General features: G+C 42.6%; 1 protein-coding gene across 1 annotated transcript in view; it reads left to right on the top strand.

Moving 5' to 3' along the window:
• Positions 1-25,897, top strand: part of mindy2 (MINDY lysine 48 deubiquitinase 2) — an 85,309-nt gene that overhangs the window by 39,062 nt on the left and 20,350 nt on the right. Inside the window, exons 3-6 of the mRNA XM_060911191.1 lie at positions 6,279-6,343; positions 21,576-21,734; positions 22,804-22,906; positions 24,336-24,478. Coding sequence (XP_060767174.1) covers positions 6,279-6,343; positions 21,576-21,734; positions 22,804-22,906; positions 24,336-24,478 — 470 coding nt within the window. The remainder of the gene's footprint in view (positions 1-6,278; positions 6,344-21,575; positions 21,735-22,803; positions 22,907-24,335; positions 24,479-25,897) is intronic.

Genomic DNA, 25,897 nt, shown 5'->3' with positions numbered 1-25,897 from the left:
TTTTATTCTTATTAAACATGACAAAAACATTTGAGTGTTAGGTGAAATACAAAAAAAATAGTAAAATTAGAAAAAAAAAATTTTTGACCATAATGTCCCAAATGAGAGACTGGTTTCTGAGACGGACCCATATGTCATATGCATGCACACCAATCAGCCATAACTTTAAAACCCCTGACCGGTGAAGTGAATAACATTTTATCCCATTACAGTGGCGCCTGTCAAGGGGTGGGATATATTAGGCAGCCAGAGAACAGTAAGTTCTTGAAGTTGAGGTGTTGGAAGCAGGAAAAATGGGCAAGTGTAAGGATCTGAGTGACTTGGACAAGGGCCAAATTGTGATGGCGAGATGACTGGGTCTGAACATCTCCAAAATGGCACATCTTGTGGGGTGTTCCTGGTATGCAGTGGTTAGTACCTACCAAAAGCGGTCCAAGGAAGGATAACCGGTGATGGGGTCATGGGAAGCCAAGGCTCATTGATTCGCATGGGGCACGAAGGCTAGCCCATATGGTCCAGTCAGGCTTTTAGGCAGGATTTTTTTTTAGGGAGTCTAACTTTTTTGCAGGTGTCACTGTATGTGGCGAGGTGTAGCGGCGCGTTGAGCGCCGCTGGCACGAGTGTTTTAGGGGGTTCCGGGGGTACTCCCCCGGAAAATTTTGAAATTTCTAATGCTCTCAAATGCTATTTCCTTCATTTTGACAGCAAATTTTGAGCAATACAGCCAAGTGTTTTTGCCTTTGTTACAACATTCTTGTATCAATAGTAAGGCTGGACTGGGGGGAGGCATGTGTGCATGGAAAAATTCAAGCCAGATTCATTTTAGGTAAAACAACTTTCTTTAATGTCTTAATGTAAACAAAATGGTTTCACTGCAACAGTCCACTGGCAACAATATGTTTACAACCGCCTGGGGGCCTTGAGGTACAACTTTCTGGCGGCAGCGAAGTCGAATTCCGGCATGGGAATTCGGGCATAGCTGAGCCTGATGAGCCGATCCAGCTGCTCAATGCAGAGGAGAGTGCGTGCTTTTGTCTTGATTCTGTTCTGACAGGAAAACACGCGCTCCGCCTCCGCATATTTTGTACTCTGGGCTCGTGCTGTTGCTATGGTAACCCTGGGCGTCTTCGGGAAAGACAGCTGTCAAAGCGAGACTTCTGAAATTTCCAAAATGGCGGTGTCAACAAAGCTTGTAGATCCTCGGAAAGCTCAGACTCGGCGATTTTTTAACATATTCAGCTAAGTTACCGGACATAACACGGGCGGAAATATTAGGGCGTCTTTAGGGCGTCGTACTAAAAAGTAGGGCGTCCAATTTCTTGTTTTTTTCAGTACAGGGCGTCGAAAAGACGCCCAGACGCCCCTCTATCTAAAAGCCTGGGTCCAGTCCTACAGAAGAGCTATTGTAGCACAAACTGATGAAAAAAGTTAATGCTGGCTAAAACAGAAAGTGCTACAGTAGCTCTTCTGTTGGCTCGGACCATATGCACTAGCCTTCATGCCCCACGCGACTCAATGACAAGCATCTGCATGGGCTTTGTGGAATGTCTGGGCTGTGGTTGTCCCATCTGAGCTGTGGATCTCTCAAACACCTTCAGAGTTACCCTCGCTCTCTTGGTTGTTAATCTGACAAATGCCCTGCTTATACAGCCACTGTCTTTTGGTGGACATCCTCCTCTAGGCAGAGTTGTGGTTGTGCCATATTCTTTTCATGTTTAATTATGGATTTAATGGTACTCCATCAGATGTTGAAATTTTGGTTAAATTCAGTCCTTGACGGATGCTTTTCCAAAGCTTTGTCCTGGACTTGTTTTGATGGCTCCTTGGTCTTCCTGATATTTCTATAACAAGCTCGACTCAAGTTTGCAGCTGACCACATGGGGGGGGAGTCTTCTGGAGGCACACTGTACCAGCTGTTAAGCATGGTGGTGGTAGTATCTAGGCATGTTCTTGGCCTGTTTTGCTGCCAGTGATACTGATGCACTGTGCAAAGTGGATGGAGTAGTGAAGGAGGAGGATTACCTCAAAATTCTTCAGCATAACCTCAACTCGTCAGAAACTTGGACACAATCGGGTGTTCCAACGGGGCACGGACCCCAAATACACGTCAACACTGGTTGTGGAATGGATAAAGCAGGCTAACATTTTAAGCTTAAAATCAAGTCTTGTCCTCAACCCTATCAAAAATACACGGACTGTGCTGAAGAGTAGAGTCCATGCCAGGAAACGCACGTTTAATTAAACTCTACTGATTCTGCCAAGAAGAATGGTCAAATGTCCGACCAGAATTCTCCCAGAACCTTGTGGATGGATACAAAAAGCGTCCGGTCCAGGCAAAACTTGCTGAGGGACATTTAACCGAATATTAATTACCCAAAATAAATTAAAACTTGTGCACTAAATGAAAGGGTTTTTCTATTAAAGATGTCTGCTGCGCAGTCATTCTTCCCCAGAAAGAGAACAGTTCATAGAAATCATTGAAGGTCTGATATTGCCATGATGTTCATGTCAGTGGATTTAAACTTCTGACCACAACTGAAGATGGACTCCAGTCAGCAAATAATGTAATTTTAAAGGCACTGGAACCAATTACACAGTAATGGGGGTGCAAGCCCATATTTCCCTATTGTGATCACTCTACCTTTTTTTTTTTTTTTTTTCCCTTTATTGTGTGTGGATTCATAACAAAATCCCAGTTAAGTCCCTTTCATTTCCAGCTTGTACAAAATGTGGAAACGCTCAAGGGGCGGAGCAGGAGGGTGATGCCACAGTGAGCTCGCAGGCTTTGTGCCCTGTACATGAGTGTTTTTTTTTTTAATAGTGGATGTGAATCGGTAATATTAACCCTTTGGTGACTGACCCCTTGAAAATGGTTCCTCCAGGAACGATGACGTTTCAGTTGTCAAGACAACGGAAAAACTAAAATACAAGAGCATTTTGTTTTGTGCACAAGAGCATTGTGACGTATCTTTCTGTTTTTGTATTTTAGTTTTTCCATTGTCTTGACAACTGAAGTCATCGTTCCTGGAGGAACCATTTTCAAGGGGTCAGTCACCAAAGGGTTAAGGGGTGTTCACACGGCAACTTTTACTCCGGTGTAGCACTGGGGCTGCCCCGGTAGAGCGTTCACACGGTACAAAGTTATACCGGTGTAGCCCCTGAAAGCTGCTTAAACCAGTGCAAATCTAACCCTGCTCGGGAGGTGGTTTAAGAAATTTATTCCGGAGTAAATGCTAGTTTGCGGGGCAGCACCGATATAAAACGGGACGTCTGAACGCTACAGGGGTAGACTCGCTACGCGTGAGGAGAGTTGATTACATACGGGCATTGCATAATTTGCATCCTGGTATTTTGCGCTTCCAAAATGGCAAATATCAACAACAACAACAACAACAACAGAACTGCGTGTCTTCCAGTGTTGCCAGATTGGGCGGTTTTAAGTGCATTTTGGCAGATTTGAACATATTTTGGGCTGGAAAACGTCAGCAGTATCTGGCAACACTGGTGTCTTCATCCACTTTGTTTTCCCGGCGCTTGGTCATCACCAAGCGCCGGGAAAACAACGTGGATGAAGACACCAGTGTTGCCAGATACTGCTGACGTTTTCCAGCCCAAAATATGTTCATGACAACCGGGAAAAGGAAGTACATTTTCACGCATGCGCATATTTCATTTCCGCATTATTACTATCGTATAGCACGGTCGCAAAAACTGCCGTGTGAACGCAAGTGGGGCTGCACTGGTGCTAACACGCTTCTCTCTAGTAAGCAGGTTTGTGACGCGTGAACGCTCCACAAAATTTACACCGGTGTAAGATGTATCGCAACAAAATACATCGGTGCAGCATCGATGCAAATATGTGCCGTGTGAACATCCCTTTAGTGAGTAGTAAGTTACAGTGCTCAGGTCCTGATTTCAGTAGTCTGCATCGCTACCGGTGTTCCTGAGCCAGCCTCATGGGGGTCAGAAAGAGTGAGTGTGTGCAGAATGTTAATCAGGTAGTTGACATGTGCCTTATGGTTCGAGTTTGACCCAGTGCTGGTGGTCACTTTGCTTGTATGCTTGCCTGTCAGGCCTGTCCTGCCCCTGCTGGGTATCAGAAGAGAGAAGGAGCTCTCGGAGGACGTCCCGAATCACCCTGTGGTGCCAAACAGGATTCGCAATAATAAACAAGCTTTTGAGCTTTTTGGCCTGTGAGATTGCGCTAAGTATCATGGCCGAGGGAATTCTGTTTCCCACCACCATGCGAGTCTGAGTAATGCTCCTATATACTATACAGTTTCCGTTTGTTTGAGAACGGCTCTTCCTCACTCCGGCTGAGAGTACGCTGTGTGCATTTTGGCTGCCACTTCTCACCGGAGCTTTTTATTTTTAATATTATTTTTCTTTCCTTTGTTACCTCGCCCGGGACGGAGTCCACCAGGGGGTGAGGTATTGTTTTTGGTGGGGTTTCTTTGTTTTGTTTTCTTTGTTGTTTTGTTAATCATGTGGGAAAACGGCTGGACCAATCTTCATGAAACTTTCAGGATAGATGGGCATTGGGCTCAAATAGAACCTCCAACATTTTGAGGGTCATCTGGTCAAGGTTTTTGTGGCTGCTGCCTCATATAGAGGCGCTAGCCACTACATCATCGTGCTGTAAGAGTGTAACAATAGCGCACTGTTTGGATTAAAATGGCCGGTGAGTGTATACAATTCGGTTCACCATTCGAAATAAATGGACTAGACTAAAGAAATCGCTTTCAGACATGTTTATGCTTATTACAGAGGGAAAGTGCGTTCCACTGAGCTCTAGCGCCGGGCCATTTTCGGGAAATAAGTGTTTGGGTCATGGCGACAGCGTGTGTATGTCGGCCTCAGTTCGGAGGTTTCAGTTTCGAAAACTGTAAGAGGTAAGAGTAGAATAATATAAAGTACAGACACTTGGTATGTTTTACTACTACTTCTGTTTTTTTTTTTTTTAAATTGTTAGTTTTTGGATTACGCTTCATTTTTTTTGTGCCTACTGCCTCAGAGTAAATATATATGCGCTATATTTACTGTATGGACATGGGATCAGAAAACAATTTTATTTATAAGCAGTAGCTACATGTACCCATAGGGTTTTTTTTTTCGTGATAACTTCCTTCATATTCATCGTAAGTGCTATCGGGTGATGTTTGTTCTGCCTGGCAACACTTGTTTTTCTTTGTTTTGTATGGTTGAGGTTTGTTCTTTTTGTTTGAATGTTTTGTCCGCTGGTTGTGGTGTAGCTCCGGACCCGGTTTTGGGTGTCGGTTTCCTTCAGGCCTTGGGCCGCCATGGGTGATGCCTGTGATCCTCGCTGTGGACTCGTTGCTCATTTTAACATCAGGGTTGTCCAGCGCTTGGTGCGGTGTTGCAAGCGATGTTGCCCGGTGACGACGTGGTGGCTGTGCAGGTGGTTTGGGACATACCCTCGTGCACCTTTTGGTGGAATTGTGTCAGCTACACCACTGGAATTGCATCCTGACGCACTTTTTGTGGACTTCTTTTGCAATTTTAAAGCAACCTTGAGTGTGAGAAAGGTGCTATATAAATTTGAACTTTATTATTATTATTCTCCCTACTAATAAATAATTTCAGGCAGAATGATGATTGTCTGGTTGACATGCCATGGTGTAGGTACTCATACGGTACTACAGACTGCGTATGGAAAATCATCTGCCCTTTTACCCTCCCTGTCTGTCTGCTAGGATAATGTGAAAGCGTTCATTTTTGTCAAAAGAAGGCTCCTCTTTGAGACAGTCTGTCAACGTTGCTATTATTGTCACATGTAAACCCAAATTCCAGAAAATCCGTCCCTGAATTTGAGTCAGCTGACTGAAATGGCTACCATGAGAGATTTTATTCAGTTCTCCAGCAGGATAAATGGAGCCGGATTGTTTACGCAGTTAATCAGGCATTCCTACCCTCCTCATACTGCGCATCACACACTGTCCATGTGACCTCGGGTCTAAATACAGGCTCAGACTGTAGCGTATGACTGGCGTAATATGCAAATTTGACCCTTTGGTCCTGTTTTATTGTTTGCAGGGAAAACATCTGCACGTTAAACCTGGGGAAAAAAAGTTTTGTAGAATGAGCTCAGAAAGAGCTGCTGCTTGTGGATAATTGACAGGAGCAGATGGTTCGTTAGGCAGACGATACAGAGAGAGCTGTGACAATGTTATATTTGTGTGGCTGTTTTAATGAGCTCAGTGTTTCTGATGTGTGCTTTCCCTCATTATTCACCCCCCCCCTTTTTTTCCCTCCAACAGGAGATTACATCCTTGACGCCAAACCAAAAGAGATCTCTGAGGCTCAACGTTTGAACTACGAGCAGGTAAGGAGCACTACAGTAGTGCTGTTTTCCCAAACATCTGGACTCGCAGTAGAGGTATTTGCTTTGCGTTTAGAAACCTGAGCCGTATGAGAGCGTCTCGGAGAAAACCATCACGCAGGAACGGATGGTGTGGCGTATCTCTGAGGTGTATGGGAGGGATTGGAGAGCGGGTGTGTGCGCATCTTACTGACTCCATTTACGTCTCCCTCCTGTTCTCATTATGGCTCGGAGTTCAGGGTGAAGGGACGGGGGGGATGTTTATAAACAGGATGTACATAACTGGTATAAAATAAACCTTTTTCACATTGAGGCAGACTTTATGTACAGGTTCATTTGCATTTTAGGGCGTATTCACACCTACGTTGTTTGGTCCGGACCAAACGAACCAAATTTCCCTTGGTCCGGACCTTTTGGGTTGGTCTGAATACAAACCACCGAACTCTGGTCCGGATCAAACAAGCGGACCGAGACCGAGCTGCAAGGTCGGACTCGGTCCGGACCAAAGGAACCCTGGTGCGGATCTTTTGGAGGTGTGAAAGCAGACCGGACCTAATCCGACAGTTTTGCTTTTTTGTACCTCGGGAGCTTCCGTCGTTTGTCGAGCATTATGGGAAACAGAGTCTTGACACTCCACCGCAAAGTGCAAACACTGTTTCGGTTGTCAAGGGAACCTTACAACAGTCGTTCAGTCATTCAGACCAGTGGTAGGCTAGACTACAGAGTACAAAAAATGAGTAGGGGGCAAACGTGGGCCGAGGAAGAAACGCGTCCCCTTGTGGATATATGGGCAGATGTCCACATATCTGAGCTTTTGGAGAGAACACACAAAAATGCCGACGTGTTTGCTGTATTCAGTGAGAAAATGAAGGAGAAGGGGTTCACGCGCTCCCCAGAACAATGTCGGCTAAAAGTGAAGAAACTCCGTCAGACCTACATTAAAATCAGGGACATTCTTTCAAAAAGTGGCGGTACTAGCAACGCAAAAAAGAAATTCATCTATTACGATGGATAAGGCGAATATTCCGACACATACCTCCTCCGTCTTGCGTGAAGAGCCAGAACTGTCACAACATGATGTGCTCTCATCAGCGCTATCCTCCGTAGCCTCCTCGCCCTTTGAAGTCGTCGTTGATAAATTACTTGTACAGCAGCATAGTAATCGCACAATTGTGAAAACAGTAAAAACTGGAAAAAACATATAGCTTTGATGACATTAAAAAGAATAACAGCACGGAAAGCCTCCATGACTACTTTTGAACTTAACGCTTTGTGCGCGTGTCGTCTCTGACCAATAGCTGAACGACCTCAGGGCGCGTGGCTTTGTTGACGGATTTTGGTCCGCTTACTAAAATGTACAGTGTGAAAGCGAACCGCACCAAAATGAAAAAATAAAAAAAACATTTGGTTCGGACCAAAGCAAGTGAACTATCCTGGTCTGAATACACCCTTACTGTATAAAGTCACTGGAATAATTGAAGTTTTATAGGCTACAAGGCCAGAATTTCTTGTAGTGTGGTTTTTAGTACCTGCTCATGATTGGTACCAACAGGAAGTAATGGTATTTGGAGGCGGGGTTAACAATGCTGTTCACCACCATGTACAGTCATTTCTTGGAGAATCTACTTTGTTTTCAGGCTTTTCACCAATATGGGGAAGTGATAACGTCTCTCCTGGCAGAAAAGACCAAGGTTTTAAAATGTGGGGTACAAAAGGCATTTGTAAAGTTATGGATTTGTATAAGGAAGGCAAACTAGCTTCATTTGAAGAACTCAGAAATGAATATGACATTCCCCGGACACACTTATTTAAATATTTACAGTTAAGAAGTTTTGTTTACGCACAGACTCACTCTTGTATACAACTCCCTCTGTCCATATTGGAAAATCTTGCAGTGAATAATTGTACTGGTAAGGGTCAGATATCCTTAATCTATGATATACTGGTGAAAAATCATAAAGACTCTATTGAACATGGGAAAGCTCGATGGGCAACTGACTTGCAAGAAGATATCTCCGAAGCGGATTGGAGAGACGTGTGCTCAACAGTCCATCTCCTAACAGTAAACACCCGTCTCGGACTAATTCAATATAATTGGATTATGAGAATTTATAATACACCAGATAGACTGAATAAGATGAATCCAAATATCCCTGATACCTGTGTTAAATGTAATGCTGAAAAGGGCACCTTATTCCACTGTCTGTGGGACTGTCCTGAGATACAACAATTCTGGAATGAAGTTATAGAATGCATTTCTCAGATGACCTTGAATCCTGTACCCAACTGCCCGACACTTTGTATCTTTAATCTATACCCAATGGACTGTAAGCTAAACAGCAAAGAGAGGAAATTGACTGATCTATTGGCCCTTTTCCACTACCCTTTTTCAGCTCACTTCAGCTCGCTTCAGCTCACTTCAGCCCGACACGGCTCGCGTTTCGACTACCAAAAACCAGCACGACTCAGCTCGTTTCAGCCCTGCTTAGCCCCTAAAACTCGCACCGTTTTGGAGTGGGGCTGAAGCGAGCCAAACCGTGCCGACTGAGGTTGGGGGCGTGAGCAGACACTCCCCTGTGCACTGATTGGTGAGGAGGCGTGTCCTCACATGCCCACACACGCCCCGCGAGCGCGCTGGGATCTGTAAACACCGCAAACCCGGAAGAAGAATAATTACGAATTACGAGAATTTCTGAAGCCTTATGCGCCTCGCCTCATCTATACGCTCTTGCCAGTATCTGTCCGCGTTGTCGGTGACAACAAGCCACAGCACCAAGACCAGCAACACTAACGACTCCATGTCCTCCATGTTTATTGTTTACTATTCGGGTTGTGAGACTACCGCTTAAAAGCTCACTGAATCAGTGACATACAGAGCATCGTGCACGAGTTCGCGGAGCGCAAGGCTCGTCGTATGCCCTTCAAATAATGCGCGCAGTAGGCTATTAATGTTTTATTATGAGCCATGTACAGTATGTCGCCTAATGTTTTTTTGTTTCTGAGTTACATGTTCGTTTGAAGGACTTAATGTACAAACTAACATAGTTGCACCCCGTAGTGTTGAAATTGGTAAACACAGTGCATTCAGTGAGGTTTGCACCGCCCTCCTTTTATTTCTGACTCTTCCTGTCACCACTCTGAGCGCTCATTCGTATGCCCTTCAAATAATGTGCGCAGTATAGGCTATTGATGTTTTATTATGAGCCATGTACAGTATCCTAATGTTTTTTGTTTCTGAGTTACATGTTCGTTTGAAGGACTAGATGTACTAAATAACATAGTTGCACCCGGTAGTGTTGAAATTGGTAAACACCGCAGTTGCAGACATTTTGTAGCCTAAAATGATGTTATGATAAGCTTTAATAAAGGGCCCGGTCATTTGCCCCGCCCCCGGCCCGGCTCTGACTTGTTCCGCCACTGTCACTGATGTCACTGTTTGCGCTGCTTAACGACATCACGTGACGTCCACCCACTTTCGCTAACTCCACCCAATGTGTCCACCCACTTCCAGCCAGCACGGTTCAGCGCGGTTGTAGTCGAAATGCAACTCCAACAGCCCCGCTCAGCTCGACTCAGCTCGACTCGGCACGGCACGGCTCAGCCGCGTTTGTAGTGGAAAAGCGGCATATGTCTATGACAAGCTAGACGTTTGAGATCTCTCTGTTGGAAAGATATCAAGAGGCCGTCTGTTGGTCGTTGGCTGAAAGAACTATCAGCCTGCCTTGTCCTCGAAAAGCTGACTTACACGATTCAAAAGAAACTGGCCAAATTCAAAGAGATCTGGAACCCCTTTCTTGCATTCTTAGAGGCTGTCCACACGGCAACGGATTCAGGTGAATCTGATAAAATTGTTTATCGTTTCGGCCTGGCGTCCACACGGCACCGGCGTTTTGAGTGCCCCAAAACGATATTTTTTGAGAACGGGTTTCAGAGTGGAAAAATCTGGCAACGGCGCCATTGCGAAGTCGTCTGGATGAGTAGAACGGATTTGTTTACGATGATGTCACAACCACATGACTAGAACAAGCAGCACTCTCGCTGTTTTGTATGAACCACTGCATTGCATTCACTTTTGTATACAGCTTTTCTTTTAAACAAGTAACTGAACCATTTCTTGAATTTCTTTTTTTTTTTTTTTATTGGATAAGACTGCTTTTCAAAATGTTCACACACAATATAAAAATGCTTTTTCAAAACTATGCACAAGGGGCGGCACGGTGGTGTAGTGGTTAGCGCTGTCGCCTCACAGTGAGAAGGTCCGGGTTCGAGCCCCGTGGCCGGCAACGGCCTTTCTGTGTGGAGTTTGCATGTTCTCCCCGTGTCCGCGTGGGTTTCCTCCGGGTGCTCCGGTTTCCCCCACAGTCCAAAGACATCCAGGTTAGGTTAACTGGCGACTCTAAATTGAGCGTAGGTGTGAATGTGAGTGTGAATGGTTGTCTGTGTCTATGTGTCAGCCCTGTGATGACCTGGCGACTTGTCCAGGGTGTACCCCGCCTTTCGCCTGTAGTCAGCTGAGATAGGCTCCAGCTTGCCTGCGACCCTGTAGAACAGGATAAAGCAGCTAGAGATAATGAGATGAGATGAAAAAATTATGCACACTAAAAACTAATTTGTACACACAGAAGGCACGATTTCCTCGCGTAGTCGCAGCCATCTTCTTGTTGTGTGTTTGTTCCTGAGAGTGCTTCGCCGAGTAGAAGAAGGGGTTTATGCGCATGCGTCCTACTTCTATTGTTCTGGTGTCTCTGATGGGACCGTCTTACAGCGCACGTAGAGGTGTGGCATGTGTATTGCATCGTTTTCAGCAAGCGTTGCGCTGCCATATGTACCTGATATTTTACTGATCTGTTGCCCATGTGGATGCAAAAAAAAAATATATATATATATACCGTGTGTGTGTATATATATGTGTGTGTGTATATATATATATATATATATATATATATATATATATATATATATATAAAATAATATAATTTATTTATTAGTGCTGTCAAAAATGTCGCGTTATTAACGCGTTAACTTGACTCAACTTTAACGGTGATAATTTTTTTATCGCGAGATTAACGCTCTGTGACATGATGTAGGTTTTTCATAAGCTTTTGAAACTGCCAGGAACTTGGAACATAGACTTTGCTTAGAAAACCGATAGCAGCTAGCCACGCCCCGGACAGCACAGCACAGCCAGAGTCCTCTGCCCTCCTCCCTCAAAGAACCAGCGCGGGCAGGGCGCGCTAGTAGAGATGGGATTTATGGCTCTTTGATGGGATCCGTTCTTTGAAAAGAGCCGTTCAAAAGACTGGCTCATTTGGCTCTTTTTAAATATTCATTCAGTTTTAAGAAGACAGCGTCTAAAGAAGCCAGATCCCTCTGAACTGTAAACTCAATGCTATCCCAGAAATCCTTCCTGTAATATGCAAATTTGGCCGCCTCTGATTGGACAGCGCGACGCATCAACAGGCAGAAAGTGTAAAAGTACAAAATGTGTTAAGTGAGCTGAAACAGTAAAGATCAGATTCAATGCAATATTTATCAACGAACAACTTAGTTAATATAATAGTGTACTTTATATTATAGTCAAGCCTACCGTCACTGTGTAACCTGTCTCTCTGATAGACTAACTCAAGCAGTAGATTACTTCACTCATGGTTCTCTTGTTAGTCTCGGGACGAAGAGCCCCGGTGCTCAGCTTAGGTTTCAGTTTGCAATAAGAAAAACATTGGTACAAAGCAAGCCCATTCACTTTTTTTATGCTGATAAGAGAATTACAATGGTTTTTCGTGTGACAAAAATGTGCGATTAAATTGCGATTAATCGCGAGTTAACTATGACAGTCGCGACATTAATCTCGATTAAATATTTTAATCGCTTGACAGCACTTATATATATGTGTGTGTGTGTGTATGAGTGATATGGGTACTGAAATGGGGACATGAACTTATTTTTAAAAATTCACCTAAAACCATTTTTTTTTTTTTTTTACCATCAGGTCACAAAACATGTAATCTTTAATGAATGATATGTTAAAAGATTACTTTAATTTTCTGAGATGTAATAAAAACATATTTATATGCCAAAGTCAAGCCTATGAGTTCCAAAATGATGTCTGTTACATTACTTCTGTTACGATTGTCCATCTCGCGTCTGTTACAAATTAATTACAATCTAGCTCTATACCATGTTAATCTTATTGAAAGAATGTGTATGTTTATTCTACTACACATGTTTATTAACCCTTTGGTGACTGACCCCTTGAAAATGGTTCCTCCAGGAACCATTAAACGTTTTTAAACGTTTCAGTTGTCAAGACAATGGAAAAACTAAAATACAAGAGCATTTTGTTTTGTGCACAAGAGCATTGTGATGTATCTTTCTGTTTTTGTATTTTAGTTTTTCCGTTGTCTTGACAACTGAAACGTCATCGTTCCTGGAGGAACCATTTTCAAGGGGTCAGTCACCAAAGGGTTTGCTAAAACATCACCTTCCTATGTTTCAAAAAGTAATTCTACATTGTTAAAATTGAGAATATATATGTCCACAACACTTCTGTTACGTTCTGACTTTGGCATATAAATGTTTTTATTACATCTCAGAAAATTAAAGTTATCTTTTAACATATCATTCATTAAAGATTACATGTTTTGTGACCTGATGGTAAAAAAAGAAATGGTTTTAGGTGAATTTTTAACAATAAGTTCATGTCCCCATTTCAGTACCCATAAGTGTGGAATCACTTTTTATATATATATATATATATATATATATATATATATATATATATATATATATATAAAATATATTTATTTTTAATAATATCTCGTTGTCGTGTGGATGTAGCCTTAGAAAACTATGAAGTTGAAGAAACTCTGAACTTGGTGTTATGTCCCTAACTGCCATCACCTAAACCATGTGATGTTAAACTGCGTATGTATATGCATGTATGATTTATGTAATGTTATTGCCCACGTCAGTACTGGTGTTTTTTTTTTTTTTTTTAATTTTTTTTTTTTTTTTCCTGTTCCCTTTGGGGTGGGGGGAGTGGATTATTGTTAGTTTGACTGTAATATGCTTTGTTGAATGTATGTTTGCAAATTGTTAAAACTCAATAAATACATGTTTACAACAATGCTGTTCATTGCTGATTAGTTTTGCATATCAAATGTACAATTATTGTTCCAAATTCATGAGCAGAACGATTTTTTTTTTTTTAAGCATAATGGTTTGATTTTTGCTGAGACTTTTGACAAATATCCTTACAGTATTGTTTTGGTTAGAATTAAAAATCTTTTTTTATTTAGCCATGGTGCAGATATTCTTCTCCTCGGCTGGGCGGTTTATTTATTTATTTTAAAATGGATAATTTTCTTGCATCATTTGCCCTTTTTAGATAATCTGTGCACTTCTGTCATGTTGAGCTTAACAGCAGTGCCCTTGCTCAGTATAGAGATAATGTTGCTGTGTTTACGTGACCGGGTTCATGTACAGGTCTGGAGAGCCTGGAACTTTCTAAGCCCACTTCTCCATACCTGCTGAAAATGTATGGATACTCTGTTTTATGCATTAGACTGACGTCTACAACATTTCCAATTTCTTCCTTTTTCATGATGCAGTAAATGGCGTTTGAAAAGTAAATTGAACATAAAGTCTGGAAAGTTTAAAAAAAAAAAAAATCTGGTAAAGGTCTGGATTTTATTTCCGAAACGACAGAGCGAGAGCCCTGTTGTCGTTGACGTGCCTGTTCAAACACCCAGTTAGGTGGAAAAATGAACTGCAAGTTCCGTTAACCCCAGGTTTTCATTATCATTTCATCTTTAATGATTAACACAGAAGCTAGGACACGGCGCACTAATGACCTGGTTACTCAAAACGTCGTGTTTTTAGAGCAGGAGAAATGCTTACGCAGACGTTTACCGATCAAAGAAGTGTGGAGAGGGGAGGGGGATGGATAAAGTGTAGAAAAGAGTGAGGGATGGAGAGAAATGAAAACGATGCGAATCCCTCCCGGTTATCTGTTATCCTCCTTTTTCTTCCTCTGTGTTCTGCTCATAAAGGCTGTGGCACCGGGCCAGAAGTGTGTACGAGTGTACAGAGCCAGCTGTTTGGTACTGAACATGCTGTACATAGTGAAGTCGGTGCGTGCTCCGAAATGCAGCGCTGCTCGGTGTCTCATCGCCCTTTATCAGCATTGACAGCAGCGATGTTCATCTTCTGAAAATAAAGCCTAATTATGATGCAGCTGTCAGTATTTCAAAGGTCCTTTTCTTTCTGCCCTTGTCAGCTGTGATGTGTTGCAGCTCATATATTGTCCTTTTCCTGAGCTCATTTAAGGTGAGGTTCATTGTCTTTTGTCTCCACTCGCGCTCCTGAGCACTCGAGTCTATTTTTATACGTGGGCTCTGAAAGCATGAGAGAGTAGCTGGATTAAAATAGAAATGTCACAGATGTTCGTGTTTGTTTAGGTTGTAGCTCAGCCTGAAGCTGAAGGCTGGCTCAGTCGGTGAGTGTTGGATGTTCTTCTGTGGTGCTGTCATTTCAAGACTGTAAACACTCCAGCAGGGATGGACCGGCGGGCGTAACGCGCTCCTCGTCTTTTTGTCGTACCGTTTTTAATGTCTGGTGCATGTTTTTGTCTCAACAAAGCCATTTGTTTTACTTCCTCCAGTGTAATAGCTTCTGTTTTTTTCAGAGTTTTGATTATTCTTTGAAAGCCTGATGTAATGGCTCTGTAACAGCAATGCACTGGAATGAAAATCTTGACCGAAATGGAGGCCAAACGTTGTCTTGGTGAAAAACTGAAAAGCCCCCAGACCCTTCCTGTGTCCGAATCGGAAAACCTAAAGGATCAGCTTTACTTCTCACACTGGAGACTCCTGCAAGCTTTTAAAACATGTTTCAAAAATAGAAATAATTTAAAAAAAAAAAAATAGTTGACCTGGGGTCAGTTGTGCAGGAAAATGGGGGCTGCGATAGTGAGGTGAGAAAGAGAGTGCAGGCAGGGTGGAGCAGTTGGAGAAGGATTTCGGGAGTCATTTGTGATAGGAAAGTCCCAGCAAAAGTGAAAGGTAAGATGTATAAGACAGCAGTGAGACCAGCTGTGATGTACGGATTGGAGACCGTACCCTTAACGAAGAGACAGGAGGTAAAGTTGGAGGTGGCGGAGTTGAGGATGTTAAGATTTGTGATGGGAGGTTGGACAGGATAAGGAATGAGCACATCAGAGGGACGGAACATGTGGAGAGCTTGGGAATTACGCTAAGAGAGATGAGGCTGAGATGGTACGGGCACATCCTGAGAAGAGATGCAGAGCATGTTGGAAGGAGAATGTTGAGGATGGAGCTGCCAGGCAAATGAAAACGAGGAAGGCCAAAGAGGAGATACATGGATGTGGTGAGAGAGGACATGAAAGTGGCAGGTGTGGTAGAGAAGGATGCGGAAGACAGGGAGCGATGGAGACGAAACATCTGCTGTGGCGACCCCTAATCGGGAGCAGCCAAAAGTTGTTGTTTTAAAAGCTACAAACAAATTGAAATCACTGATGACCAAATTACCGTAAGGGTGAAAAGGGAAATGATGTATGGGATGCAGACATGTATTTAACAGGTAGGTAGTTAAATCTAGATTTGACTTTAATGGAGATCGATGCAAATACAAACGCATCCACCTGTCCAAAGCCACGCCCCCAGATGCAAGGTAGAACCACACGAATGCTAGTGTTGAGGGGGGGAATGGTGCAAACTCCTCAGATTAGTGTGTTGACTGACTCCTCCCCCCCCCCCCTTTTTTTTTTTTATATAAATAGAAATTCCATGACCCTGAGAAGTACCAAACACTCAACTCCTCATACGTTGATATGCGTGACGTACATTCATACAGCCTTGCAATGTTCAGGATGGTTTAAACCAGTAGATGCCGTTTTGAGCCATTTTCAACCCCTACAATGCAGATTTTTATGAAAATGGTAATTGTCAATATTAAGACCAGCATTGTTGTTGTACAGTAGCGCTTGAAAGTTTGTGAACCCTTCAGAATTTTCTATATTTCTGCATAAATATGACCTAAAACAACATCAGATTTTCACACAAGTCCTAAAAGTAGATAAAGAGAACCCAGTTAAACAAATGAGACAAAAATATTATACTTGGTCATTTATTTATTGAGGGAAATGATCCAATATTACATATCTGTGAGTGGCAAAAGTATGTGAACCTCTAGGATTAGCAGTTAATTTGAAGGTGAAGTTAGAGTCAGGTGTTTTCAATCGATGGGATGACAATCAGGTGTGAGTGGGGGCACCCTGTTTTATTTAAAGAACAGGGATCTATCAAAGTCTGATCTTCACAATGCATGTTTATGGAAGTGTGTCATGGCACGAACAAAGATTTCTGAGGACCTCAGAAAAAGCATTGTTGATGCTCATCAGGCTCAAAAAGGTTACAACACCATCTCTAAAGAGTTTGGACTCCACCAATCCACAGTCAGACAGATTGTGTACAAATGGAGGAAATTCAAGACCATTGTTGCCTTCCCCAGGAGTGGTCGACCAACAAATCACTCCAAGAGCAAGGCGTGTAATAGTCGGCGAGGTCACAAAGGACCCCAGGGTAACTTCTAAGCAACTGAAGGCCTCTCTCACATTGACTAATGTTCATGAGTCCACCATCAGGAGAACACTGAACAACAATGGTGTGCATGGCAGGGTTGCAAGGAGAAAGCCACTGCTCTCCAAAAAGACCATTGCTGCTCATCTGCAGTTTGCTAAAAATCATGTGGACAAGCCAGAAGGCTATTGGAAAAATGTTTTGTGGACGGATGAGACCAAAATAGAACTTTTTTGTTTAAATGAGAAGCGTTATGTTTGGAGAAAGGAAAACACTGCATTCCAGCATAAGAACCTTATCCCATCTGTGAAACATGGTGGTGGTAGTATCATGGTTTGGGCCTGTTTTGCTGCATCTGGGCCAGGACGGCTTGCCATCATTGATGGAACAGTGAATTCTGAATTATACCAGTGAATTCTAAAGGAAAATGTCAGGACATCTGTCCATGAACTGAATCTCAAGAGAAGGTGGGTCATGCAGCAAGACAACGACCCTAAGCACACAAGTCGTTCTACCAAAAAATGGTTAAAGAAGAATAAAGTTAATGTTTTGGAATGGCCAAGTCAAAGTCCTGACCTTAATCCAATCGAAATGTTGTGGAAGGACCTGAAGCGAGCAGTTCATGTGAGGAAACCCACCAACATCCCAGAGTTGACGCTGTTCTGTACGGAGGAACGGGCTAAAATTCCTCCAAGCCGGTGTGCAGGACTGATCAACAGTTACCGCAGACGTTTAGTTGCAGTTATTGCTGCACAAGGGGGTCACACCAGATACTGAAAGCAAAGGTTCACATACTTTTTGCCACTCACAGATATGTAATATTGGATCATTTTCCTCTATAAATAAATGACCAAGTCTAATATTTTTGTCTCATTTGTTTAACTGGGTTCTCTTTATCTACTTTTAGGACTTTGTGTGAAAATCTGATGATGATTTAGGTCATATTTATGCAGAAATATAGAAAATTCTCAAGGGTTCACAAACTTTCAAACACCACTGTTTTTCATCACAGTATAGTCATATAATTTAATTTACAGCTCAAAAATGCATTTAAATTGTGCAATATCTCTTTAAAAGGAAGGTTTACTGGAGGCCAGCCAGACGCAGTATTTATACCACAGCTGTTTATAGTAACATGGAGAAAGGTTAGACTGATGTGGGTGTGAAAACACACACACACACACACACACACACACACACACACACACACCATCAAAACAAAACAAAAAAAACCTGGTAAAGCAGCGAAGAGTGAGCGTGCATGAGAGGCTCAGGTGGACCGTGAGGGTGAGTACTGAGCATGGAGCACAGCATGGTGGGATGAGGTCAGTGTGCAGATGGATTTGGGTTGCGGCAGGTTGCCCAGTGGAACTGATGGCACTCTAATGAATCATTCGCACATGTTCCAGCAGGATGCTGACTCATGTTCCCTCACAGCACAACTAAGCAGTTTTCAGAAAATATTTTATGTGGCTTCTATTTTTGAATTGTCTCACATTAAGTTCATGCTCGGTGAACTTGCAGTTCAAGCAAGATCAAACCCATTCACTCGCACACTGTTTGTAAAGCCTAACCACACCCCAAATGGCCTGAAGAGGACTATACTGGTCAGGCTAGCTTCATCTTTCTAGGTTTCTCACTCAGATTAGTTAAAGCCAAACAAACCCCCAAAAATGAACTCGTTTATACGGACAGACAATATCCATACAAGGCATGTTCCAGTGTTCTCTTGTTCATATTTGTACCTGTATACCATGTACAAATTTTATTTTAAAAGAAAGTCTCCCTGAGCGCTGACATCTTATGGTCTCTGAGGTTCAAATATCGCACTCGGAGTACAAATCATGACATCTACACTACCGTTCAAAAGTTTGGGGTCACCCAGACAACTTTGTGTTTTCCATGAAAAGTCACACTTTTATTTCCCACCATAAGTTGTAAAATGAATAGAAAATATAGTCAAGACATTTTTCTGGCCATTTTGAGCATTTAATCGACCCCACAAATGTGATGCTCCAGAAACTCAATCTGCTCAAAGGAAGGTCAGTTTTATAGCTTCTCTAAAGAGCTAAACTGTTTTCAGCTGTGCTAACATGATTGTACAAGGGTTTTCTAATCATCCATTAGCCTTCTGAGGCAATGAGCAAACACATTGTACCATTAGAACACTGGAGTGAGAGTTGCTGGAAATGGGCCTCTATACACCTATGGAGATATTGCACCAAAAACCAGACATTTGCAGCTAGAATAGTCATTTACCACATTAGCAATGTATAGAGTGCATTTCTGATTAGTTTAAAGTGATCTTCATTGAAAAGAGCAGTGCTTTTCTTTCAAAAATAAGGACATTTCAGAGTGACCCCAAACTTTTGAACGGTAGTGTAAACGTTTACGTGACTTACCGAGGCGAGTGGATCACGTGGACACCTCGCTTCTAAATTGTTGTAAACAACCCTAAAGATGCCGAGTGTCAAGCGTTTGGGTGTAAAAATAAGCCCGATCAATGATCATTTTATGCGACGTGCTTCTGTTTGGTTTTATTCACTGGGAAAAGTGACCTTTTTAGACAGCGAGTATTGCTGAGCTATGGCAATGGGTCTGTTTTACTAGTATTTGTCAATACTGCATATGCGTTATCTCGCCGAGTGAGATTAAACTTCGTAAAAATCAAGTTTGTTGGTATTGTGTATTTTGTTGCCAGTAAAAATCACATGGGTACAGAATTTCCAATTAGAAGCCTTGATCACATTATAACAGCACAGTGAAGTTCTGTGTTCAACCCATCTGAAGCAGTGAAACACACAGAGACGGCAGTGGCGCCTGGCGATGATATCTGGTGATGTACTGGTTTACCTCTGTCTGTCCGAAACGCTCTTTTTCTCAGCAACCACAAATCATAGCCACCTGGTACCAAACTTCAGTTTGGGGTTCTATACAGTGTGTACCGTTTTTTCAGGTCTGTCGCACATTGACTTCCTGTTTACCAACTGAATACATTTACGAAACACACAGGGTGGATTTTGCAAAATTGTTGGGACCCCCCCCCACCCCCCCACCCCCCCCACCCCCAGCAACTACAAACTACACTGCGCTTTGCTTTACTTGTTTCAGGGTTAATTATTTGTTGAGGTCAACATTCATAACACGTGACCTATTCGTTCGATTGCTTGCGTTCTGATATAAATGAGAGCGGGGGGGGTTACGCAAGTGAGCAGTAGCTCACAGTTGATCTTGTTGGTCTCAGTGCAAATGGTTGCATCCAGGTAAGCCTATTTTTAGCAAGATCATAATTTATTTATTTATTTTTTTAAATGGATGAATTGTTATTAAAAAAAAAATGTAATTAAACGTGCAGAGGGCCTGTGCTATGATTTGGCAAACTGCATTCAGTTTTGGGTTTTGTTGACTTTAAGCTGTGAAAGACAAACGATATTAGCTTTACCCAATATTAGTCCCACCCACTTTACAGCTGTGTGTGTGTGTGGGGGGGGGGGTGACAGCTGCTGAGTTCCTAGTCATGACTCCACTGACAGGCCGTGTTTGTGCGGGCAGGAAGTAGAGCAGGTTTCGCTGACCTCGGCCTGATGGGAGTGTGTTTAATAACCCAGTGTTTACGGTTTCTGTTGCTGCTCAGTGCAGTTTCGTAAAGTTCAGTTCTCTTTGCTTTATTGTGCAGTATATGGGCCTGACTGTGTAAATGTTTTCTTTCTCTCTGTCTCTACTTTCTTCCTTTTCTTTTAACTCTTTCTTGTTGTCGTCGGGTTTATTCTAATTTTCTTTTTCTCTCGTGTTCATTTCAGTAAGCTTCATAGGAAGCACCGCCATTGACAGCTGATGTATTAAGAAATGGAATGAGTTAGGAAATCATTTTCCTATTATTTGAACTAAAGTATGAATAACAATAATTGTGTGTGTTTTATTTTGTATAAAATATGATTTGGCCATTCACTATGCTAAGCCAGTGTATAAGCCTCCCTCAGGCTCGGGTTGTATTTGCTCTTGACGCGTATCTTGTTTCTTCAGTCAGCATGCCAGTTATACGTGTCCAAAAAATCAACACGTGTGCCATCAGACCGAAACAGACCTGATGTGAAGCAACACACAGAACAATACCTGAAGATCAGCTATTGAGAAATTATAACCTCTGTCACAACAAGGGTGGTTCACTGGCTTTACATAATGTTTGTGTTGGAGCTGCTGCAGCCAGTTTCTCAAGAGACATATCATCGCTTCATGTCTTCTCCCACCATCTTCACTGTTTACCTTGTTATGCAAAATGAGATGAAGCGGTCAAAGAAGGAATTCCAGTGCTGGAGTGGTGTTTTGGCTTCGACCTGCCTATTTGAAGGATGGAGCTTTTAATCCTCCAGATGTTTGAAGCGCGAGTACGCGCACAGTGCTGCTTTGTCCATGTGTGTAGGTGTCATCACATACTTGGTGCGACCCCAGCTTTAGTAGTTGACTATTAGTGCTTTAGCTCCGGGGCGGGGGGAGCAAGCTGTTGTCAAATGTCAAATGTTTTGGGTAAAATGGCAGCTGTATACATTTAATTTTAGGCCAAAATGGTCCTCTAATATTTGTTTTGGTGTTTCACCGATGATGGTCATGTATATCGTACTGTGTATGTGTCTATGTAGAACATGAGCGACGCCATGGCGGTCCTCCACAAGCTACAGACGGGTTTGGACGTGAATGTGAAGTTCACAGGCGTCCGGGTGTTTGAATACACTCCGGAGTGCATCGTCTTCGACCTGCTCGACATCCCGCTCTACCATGGCTGGCTGGTTGAGCCCCAGGTGTGTGAACTACAGCAGCACCCGAGAATCCAATTGATACAGCACATTGTTTACTCCATTATATTGTAAATTGAGTGTTCAAAGAAATCAGATGTGTTTTCCCACGTTTATAGGATTTCTTTACTGTCTTGAGTTATAACAGCATGACCTCAGATAAACAGCTATCTGAAACAGTACAGCACTGAGCAGGACAAATCCTCACTTTCTCCAAACTGAGTTCAGCTACCACATGAAATGACACGGCTCTGACCTTGGGTTAATATTTAAGGTGTGTCCTGGGACACAAGAGCACCATATTGTGGGGTTTTTTTTTTTTTTTTATAAATATACATCAAGATGTTACAGATGGCTGCTTTAATGCATTAATGCATACAAGTACATTCATTGGTCACTTTAAAAGTAACATTTGTACACCTACATAGTCGTGCAGTTCTCCAGTCAGCTAGTCACGTGGCAGAAATGTAAAGTTGGTGCCAGACAGACTGGTTTGAATATTTCAGTAACTGCTGGGGTTTCAGTGGTGAGAGAAACAAAAAAGCATCCGGTCAGTGCTCGTTCTGCAGGCACTTTTTGATCAGAGAGATCAAAAGAAAATGGCCAGATCTGACAGGAAGGCTACAGTAGCTCTCTAATAATCACTCTTTACATCTGTGGCGAGCAGAAAAGCAACTCGGAATGCGCAGCTTGAGGAATTATCGAGACCAAGCAACGCTTTTCCAGTCTTCAATTGTCAGGTTTCGGTGAAGCGGTGTCCACATTCCTGTGGAACCCGATTATGGTCTTCTGCCTCAACGTTCTGTGTGTTGTGCGATTTTTGTAGGAATGTACAAGTGTTCCTATTATAGTGGCCACTAAGTGCATAGAGATGAACTAAAGGGAGACTAACACCAGTTATGCATGAAACGAGGCTGCTATGCTCATTGTTCCAGCATCTTTTCCGAGTGAGTTTATTAGTGATGAAAAAGAGGATAATTTTTTTTCTCTCTCTTTCAGTTTGTTTGAAGATTTCCAGGACAGTAAAACAAAAATGATTTTCATATTCTGTGTGTGTGTGTGTGTGTGTGTGTAGATGAGTGATATAGTGAAGGCGGTGGGGAACTGCAGTTATAACCAGCTGGTTGAGAAGATCATCAGTTATAAGCAGTCAGAGAACAGTGAGCTGGCTGGAGAAGGTGTGCAGATCCTTTAATTCCTCCATTACCTCAGCACTTTGTCTTTCACTATTTTCCATGATTTTGTTTGTTTAAATACTCTGAAAGTGTGTGTGTGTTTGTGTGTGTGTTGATTTACTGATAATTAATAGTGTATAACCAATGACAGACAGACAGACACACGCGCGCACACACGCTTACTCTCTCTTTCTTGCACACTCTTGTTCTGTGTGTTTGTGTCACACATTGTTAGGCTAAATTTTTCATGCCTCTTGCATCACACAAATATTTAAATAAATGCGTCGTGAAGTGTAGCTGCACACGGGTACACACATGCGCGTGCTCACACCCCCTTTCTCTTTTGCTCTTCAGCTTGGGTGTCTCTCTACCTCTACATTTCTCTACCTCTCTCTCTCTCTCTCTCTCTCTCTCTCTCTTGCCATATGCTGCCTCTCCATCTACATGCTGTGGTTATGTACGTGTACACTCCCTGTCCACTTTATTAGGAACACCTGCTCATTCATGCAGTAATCTAATCAGCCAGTCCTGTGGCGGCAGCATATTAAAAACACGCAGACGCATGGCAAGAGCTTTAATGTTCACATCATACATCAGAATAGGAAACGTTGTGAACTCTGTGGCATGGGTGCTGGTGCCAGACAGACTGGTTTGAGCATTTCAGAAACTGCTGATCTCTTGGGGTTTCCACACAGTCTCTCTAGAGTTTATACAGAATGGTGCAAAAAATGTTCAGCGAGTGGAAATGCCTTTTTGGCAAGAGAGGTTCGAGCAAAATGGTCCTATTTGGATGGTTCAAGCTGCCGAGAAGGATGTAGTAACTCCTCCTATAATCTCTCATAGTTGCAGATTGTAGGCCATTTCCGTTTAAAATTGTTTATGTAATCATTAACGCTGGCATACGATCCCTCTGTCAAGATTTACACCGCTGTCTGCAATCAGCACGCCGTCAGATGAAGGAATATCTTTTCGAATTGATACCAAGGTACACCGAAGCTGTTCTGGAGGCCCAACACCATGCTATGAGACTTTGTTGTGTTTTCCTTTTATTTGTCACCCATCTGTAGTTTCAACAGACGGTGAGGGAGAAGGTTGAGGCTCGTCAGTGTTTATATTCCATGTTTAGTTCACCTCACAGACAGCAGAGGCTCCAAATACTGCACAGCTACTTTAATGTGAAGCTGTTTTATAAATAAAACACTAAATGACCCACACCGTTTCCCTCTTAGGCCAGGGTTGAGCCTGAAATAATTATACAGTATGATGTACCTGCCTGTTTGTATGGGTGTGTGTTATATTTCTGTCTGTGCAGTAGTCGAGTGTGTGTGTGTGTACACGTTAGCGGAATCTTATTGTGTTTTTGGTGCTTCTGTGATGAACTTCAGGACACTGATGTACATGGGGGTGTGTGTATGTGTGTGTGTTGCATCAGGCTTCGTGGCGGAGCAATTCCTTCACAGCACGGCCACGCAGCTGACCTACCACGGCCTGTGTGAGCTCACATCCACCGTGCAGGAGGGGGAGCTGTGCGTGTTCTTCAGGAACAACCACTTCAGTACCATGACCAAATTCAAGGTGAAACACACACACACACACACACACACACACACACACTCTCGCATTCTCTTATTACACAGCTTTGTTGAATACTCAATTCTGATTGGTCAATTACAGCATTCGGATGATCTGTTATTGCTGAATAACAGGCTGTTGCTATGGACACGGTTATGATCACAGGCTCTGGATGAGCATGTCTAATTATATCAAGCGACAGAAAAGTTCGGCATTTAATAAAAATCAAATTAACATCATCGGCTCATTCACGACACCCTGTTGCGCAAAACATTACTCCATCAGAATGCACCATGGAATATTGTTCTAATATTTAGTTTAATGTTCAGTTTAATGCTAATTATGACTAGCCTAGTAAACTAGACCCACCCGCCTAGCGGCCAAAAATATTTTTTGCCTGCGAGTGGGTCTAGCCTCGCACCATATCAACAAAACACCCCGGGCATCAAATCATGCCCGCCGATCACAACGCAAGGTTTTTGTTTGGATTCTTTGGGCGGGCTTTTGCAGGAGTAACGACAAAGCTGCGCGACGCTGGAGAAAGCACAACAGGAAAGATGGCTACGGCTAGTGAACAGCGCGCGTTTGACTCCGCTTTGGAATCAGTTTTAGAAGAATTAGACTTGGAGTTTTCGTTGAAACATGAGCAGGAAGAGGCTCTCCGCTCATTCCTTTTCAAGAAGGACGTTTTCGCTGTTTTGCCGACCGGCTATGGCAAAAGTCTGATCTACCAGCTGGCTCCGCTCGTAGCCAAAAGGATGGGGCCAGTTTGTGCAGTACGAAGAATTAATAAACAGCTTTGAAACGTTACTTTTTGATTGTTTCTTATTTTCCCGTTATTTTAAATTTAAGGGAAATTATTTCACCAAACACCACTAAATAAAAACTCTCAAACAGTTTAAGCAAACCCTTGAAAAACACTTGGAAAAAAAAATAAGTGTATGTTAAATATGTGGTACAGACTCCAAACTTGTGGTCATTATCTCCAAACTTCTTAATATCTAGAACCGGTTTATTAATTAATACGCATTTTGAAAAATTATTTATTTCAAGGCCTCCCCCACTGCTTTCTGTCGCTCTGACTACGTCACAGTCACTGTTGCGCTGATTGGTCAGAGCGTTGGCCTATACGCACAGACAGTTTGAAAGACAGCGGGTTGTTCCTCCCACACCCGTCGGAAATGTCTACGACCGAGACCAGACTAAATATTCACATTTAGTCTGGCTTGCCAGGCTAAATTATGACACTAAGTAGGCTAATCTTAAGAAGGCTACAGAGTTTGGGTTGCTACGGACGCAGATCCAACCATAGATGGTGTGGGGTTTTTATTTTTATTTATTTAGTTTTTATTTTTAAAGGAGGCAATAATTTGTCAAATGATTAAATTCAGTAAGTAGTAGGATACTATACAGTAACTTGGT

This window comes from Neoarius graeffei, chromosome 27 (assembly GCF_027579695.1).
Source record: "Neoarius graeffei isolate fNeoGra1 chromosome 27, fNeoGra1.pri, whole genome shotgun sequence".
NCBI classification, from domain to species: domain Eukaryota; kingdom Metazoa; phylum Chordata; class Actinopteri; order Siluriformes; family Ariidae; genus Neoarius; species Neoarius graeffei.
Note: the sequence above shows the minus strand (reverse complement) of the source record. Positions and strands in the feature narration are given on the sequence as shown.